General features: G+C 40.5%; 1 protein-coding gene across 1 annotated transcript in view; it reads right to left on the reverse strand.

Moving 5' to 3' along the window:
• ADAMTS20 (ADAM metallopeptidase with thrombospondin type 1 motif 20) overlaps positions 1 to 6,000 on the reverse strand; it is a 199,093-nt gene that overhangs the window by 63,034 nt on the left and 130,059 nt on the right. Inside the window, exon 28 of the mRNA XM_026648760.1 lies at positions 1,092 to 1,268. Within this exon, the coding sequence (XP_026504545.1) occupies positions 1,092 to 1,268 (177 nt within the window). The remainder of the gene's footprint in view (positions 1 to 1,091; positions 1,269 to 6,000) is intronic.

The raw sequence follows: 6,000 nt of genomic DNA on the forward strand, positions 1-6,000 counted from the left end.
AAGAAAGAGATACTATTATAAATTACTAATTAAAACATCTATTTCAATTTATATTTGTACCAAATTTAGGTTATAAAATTAGATTATTTAAAAATATTTTAAAATTGAAATCTGAAGTTCACTTAATATAATATTTCCACATTCTTTGATCAAAAACACCAAATTAAATCAGCTTGTTAATATAAGTAATGTTTAACAGAATTGTGATCCTGGCCCTGCTCCCAATGAAGAGAATGGGATTTTTGCCACTGACTTCAGTAGAGGTGGATCCAGGCCCTATGGTGGTTGTCATTGATCTCTTAACAATTTTTGCACGTTGTCTAATAAATATTACTGTGGCATTCACAGCATAGGGAATACTACCTAGTCCCTTAGCATAGGGTCTACTGTGATTATTTCAGTAATGTATATTATCTGCAAGTGGGAACTGTACAGATTTTAATGGTGATCACTGTATTTGTTTTTACATAATAATAGACAGTGACATATAGATAGGAGCTCTATGATAATTACTTATACAATTATACAGACACCTTTAATTAGTCATTGTTATATCCACAAATGTAAACCTTTATACACAATTATACATAAAATGCAGAGTACAGTACTGACTGATTACAGGGAAAACAAAATATACATGTGTGTGAGATACATCTAAGTATCAAATGTATCTTTGATTAGAATGTTATGCATTAGATATCTACATGCAAATATAGATATAAATATTTAGATAATACTATAGTACAAATTACAGTATTTATTTTAAATTTAAAATTGCAAATTGATTCCTCATCCTGCAGAACAGAATAAACTGTTAACCAGCACTATAATCCAGGATGAACAGCAACCACATTTAAAATGTTTCTTATGATTGTTTACATCCTGCTGCCAGACAAGTCAATCGAAGTTTTCCATTTAATTAAATGGGAGCAGTAGCAGATGCTTAATAAAGCTACAATGGGTACATTCCACACACAGTTTTGTCTCCCTGTGATCAAACAAAAATACTATATATAATTTATGAGAGAGAGAGAGAGGGAAAGGGAAAGAGAAAGAGAAAAAGAAGGAGGAAATAGTGAATACTATCATACCGATTTCCATGGTCCCCGTTGCCATGAAACATCTCCAGGGCAAGAATGCACATTACATTGTGCCATATTAGGTGGCTTGTCTAGAATTTCACAGCTTTGATCATTCAACATTTGGCCATTAGGAAGCTGACAAATCACTAATCTTGTCTTTATTCCATCTCCACATGTATGAGTACACTAAAAAAATAAAAAAGATATAGTTCAGGGGTCTCATCAACAGTCTTCATATGACAAACAGATATTTGCATAATCAGTAAACTCTTATTACTATTTAATATTTTTATTGTGCTACTGCCTAGATGCCTCAGGCAAAAATCTTCGTTCCATTTACAAGGTACTCCACCCCTACATAACGAAAAGGCAGTTTGTGCCCTAAAGAGCTTACATAACTACATTTTTATATTTAATTAACATTTGTCTACAAAAGACAAGAAGATAGAAAACAGTCTGCTCCTTCAGGCAGAAGTGAACACTAGTGTGAGAGAAAAAAATTAAGAGAAACTAGTAAGTTTTCAGGGTTAGCACCCAGAGTCAGTGTAGTATGTACCCCTTTTTCTGTGATAAGGGCAAATGGAAATTGGGCATGAAACTAAGTTTCCTGCTTGAACAAGAGAACCCCCAGGAACACTGGGCAACAAAGTACACTATCCATCTTGATGTTCATATTCTGATTCTTAAAGGCCATTTGTTTTGTAGACATAGGTGTCTCCTGATATACATACTACATATTTATTTTTTCAAATTTAAAGTTATTGTTTTGTAGAACAGAAACAAAAAGAGAGAAACAAACTTTAGCCAGAAGTTCTGTCAAATGTTACCTGTTCTGCTAAAACAAATGGAAAAGCTAGTTTGGATTCACTCTAGCCCAAGCTCACTCCTAGTTAACTTAATCCATTCCTCTCAGAAAATATTGCTTATTTATAATAAACTATTAGAAATAAATTATAATCTGATGAGGAAACAATATGTCCTACTCCTTTATTGTCGTATACTCTGTTTCTTTATTAAGAAAATACTAAACCAAAGGAGGGCTGTATATACTGTACAAAGCAAATTCCTTAGTGTGCAGGTATTAGCAGAGAAAATGCCATGATGCACAGGCTAGGCCTAGGGAACTAAGTTACTAGAGCTGGTGAATAACATGAAAAAAATCAGATGTTGAATTTTCCATTTTTACTCATAAAATTCAAAAATTCATCTACTAGTTATTGAGGTACATGGGATTCAATATGTAGGAGGTAATGCAAGTGAGAACCTAGGTCAGAATAAACTCAAAATATTTGTTTAACTTTACATGTGGTCTTTGGCACAGAATCTATGGTTAAAGTTTGCTCAGACATGCAATAGAGAATCCCTTCCTTACTTTCATAATTGAAAACAGTTCATACAAACCATCACAATTAAAGAGGGGAAGTTGAGATTCTCTTGACTTAAAATGTCTGTATCCTCCACAGGTCATCTTATTTGTCTCTTTGAAATGGTTTAGCTATTTCCCTTGCTCACTTTTCAAATACATGATCTCCCTTTCAAAGAAGGTTACCATTTTCCATAGTATTAAGTTACTGCTACAACCCAGTTCTTCTTTCTCCATCTACTGCGTGCTCCACATGCCCTGAGAACAGTAATTCTTGCAACACTTCTAGTCAGCTGTACAGTAAGCTTCAGCTTCTGAGAAAACTTTTCACTTGCTAGGAGACTAGGTACTAAACAACAGGAATATGAAATGCTCACTTATGAGCACAAATTCAACCTAGGTGCTATTTTTGAAACCTGGTGGGAAGAGTTGGATGTTAAAATCAATGGTTACAACCTATTTAGGAAGGATCAAGTGTGCAAAGGGGGAGGGGAGTAGCACTCTATGTAAAAATTGGCATTACTTGCTTCAAAGACATTGACGACTCAGAAACAAGTGTTCTTAAATGTTTATGAATCAATGTCATGAAAGATACAGCACAACATAGAATACTAGCTGGTGTCTGCTACAGACCACCAAATCACACAAGAGAACAAATGACTGGCTCGTAAGCGCCTATCTGTAATGGGAAGGGAAAAAATAGCTGTGTTATCATGGGGGACTTCAATTTGAGTGACATGGAATCATAGAATTATAGAAATGTAGGGCTGGATGTGACCACAAAGGTCATCTAGTTCATCCCCTGGTCCTGTAGCAGGACTAAGCAAATATAGACCATCCTTGACAGGTGTTTGTTTAATCAGCTCTTAAAAACTTCCTCCAGTGAAGGGGGTTCCACAATCTCCCTTGGTAACCTATTCCAGTACTTACTATCCTCATAGTTAGAAAGATTTTCCTAATACCTAACCTAAACTCCCTCGGTGCAGATTAAGCCCATTACTTCTTGTCCTACTTTCAGTGGACATGGAAAACAACTGATCACTGTCCTTCTTATAACAGCATATCTGAAGACTATCAGGTCCTTTCCCCCATCCCTGTCTTCTTTTCTCAAGACTACACATGCCCACTTTATTTTAAACCTTTCCACATAGGTCATGTTTTCTAAACTTTTTATCATTTTTGTTTCTCTCTTCTGGACGCTCCAATTTGTCCACATTGTTCCTTAAGTGTGGCACCAAGAACAGGACACAGTATTCCAGCTGAGGCCTCACCAGTGTCGAGCAGAGCAAGACAATTACCTCTCGTGTCTTACATACAAACACTCTTGTTAGTATACCCCAGGATGCTATTAACCTTTTTGCAACTGCATTACATTGACAACTCGTATACAATTTGTGATCCACTATAGCTCGCAGAACCGTTTCTGCAGTACTACTGCCTAGACAGTTATTCCCCATTTTGTAGTTGTGCGTTAGATTTTTTTCACTCCAAAGTGCAGTACTTTGCACTTGTCTCTATTGAATTTCATCTTGTTGATTTGAAACCAACTCTCCCATTCATCAAGGTCGTTTTGAATTCCCATCCTGTCCACCAAAGTGCTTGCTGGCACTCCCAGCTCAGTGTCATCCACAAATTTTATAAGCATACTCTCCACTCCATTATCCACGTCATTAATGAAACTGGACCCAGGACCCCACTAGATAGATCTTCCCAGTTTGACAGCGAACCATTGATAACCAGCCTTTGAGTACAGTTGGTTAAACCAGTTGTGCACTCACAGTAATTTCATCTAGACCATATTTCCCTAGTTTGCTTATGAAAATGATTGTGACTGTGTCAAAAGCCTTACTAAAATCAAAATACATGACATTTTCTGCTTCCCCTATCCACTAGGCCAGCAACACTGTCAAAGAAGGAAATTAGGTTGGTTTGGCATAATTTGTTCTTATCAAGCTATTATCTTCTAGGTGCTTATAAACCAATTGTTTAATAATTTGTTCCAGTATCTGGAGGTCTCATGCTGACAGTATAAAAACATCCTTGGAATGTCTAAAATTTGCAAATGGCAATTTCCTAACTCAAAATGTTTTGCGGTCAACCTGGGGTAATTCTATATTAGACCTCATCTTGACAGACAGCAAGGAATTGACCACAGAACCAAAAAATTGTGATAGCTTAGGAACAAGTGATCATGACTTGGGGTATGTCTACACTACGAGGGTAGTTCGATTTCACTTAAATCGAATATGTGGAATCGATATTGCAAAGTCGAACGTGTGTGTCCACACTAAGGACAGTAATTCGACTTTGTGAGTCCACACTAACGGGGCAAGCGTCGACATTGGAAGCGGTGCACTGTGGGCAGCTATCCCACAGTTCCCGCAGTCCTCGCTGCCCATTGGAATTCTGGGTCGAGCCGCCAATGCCTTCTGGGTAAAAAAATGTGTCGAGGGTGCTTTTGGGTGACTGTCGTCATCCGTCCGTCACTACCGCCCTCCCTCCCTCCCTGAAAGCGCCGGCGGGAAATCAGTTCGCGCACTTTTCTGGTCAGTGACAGTGCGGACAGCACAGCACTGCGAGCATGGAGCCCGCTGCGACCATCGCTGCAGTTGTGGCCGTTGTCAACGCCTCGCAGCTTCTCATCCACCTTTCCCAGAGGCAGATACAGAGAAATCAGGCGAGGAGGCTACGGCACCGCGGTGAGGGCCTGAAGTATGAGAGTAGCACAGAGCTGTCAGAAACCACGAGACCCAGCGCCGAGGACATCACGGTGGCAATGGATCATGTGGATATTGTGGCACGGCGATTCTGGGCCCGGGAAACAAGTACGGACTGGTGGGACCGCATAGTGCTGCAGGTCTGGGATGAATCCCAGTGGCTGCGAAACTTTCGCATGCGGAAGGGGACTTTCCTCGAACTTTGTGAGTTGCTGTCCCCTGCCCTGAAGCGCAATGACACCCGGATGCGAGCAGCCCTGACTGTCCAGAAGCGAGTGGCCATAGCCCTCTGGAAGCTTGCAACGCCGGACAGCTACCGGTCAGTCGCGAACCACTTTGGTGTGGGCAAATCTACCGTGGGGGTTGTTGTGATGCAAGTAGCCAACGCAATCGTTAAGGTACTGCTCTCAAAGGTAGTGACCCTGGGAAATGTGCAGGCCATCATAGATGGCTTCGCCGCGATGGGATTCCCAAACTGCGGTGGGGCTATAGATGGAACTCACATCCCTATCCTGGGACCGGACCACCAGGCCAGCCAGTACATTAACAGAAAGGGCTACTTTTCAATGGTGCTGCAAGCACTGGTGGACCATAGGGGACGTTTTACCAACATCAACGTCGGATGGCCGGGCAAGGTTCATGACGCTCGCGTGTTCAGGAACTCTGGTCTGTTTAGACGGCTGCAGGAAGGTATTTACTTCCCGGACCACAAAATAAGTCTTGGGGATGTGGAGATGCCTACAGTGATCCTCGGGGACCCAGCCTACCCGCTAATGCCCTGGCTCATGAAGCCCTATACTGGCGCCCTGGACACAGAAAAAGAACTGTTCAACTACCG

This window comes from Terrapene carolina, unplaced genomic scaffold (assembly GCF_002925995.2).
Source record: "Terrapene carolina triunguis isolate 2854851 unplaced genomic scaffold, T_m_triunguis-2.0 Scaffold68, whole genome shotgun sequence".
NCBI lineage: Eukaryota > Metazoa > Chordata > Testudines > Emydidae > Terrapene > Terrapene triunguis.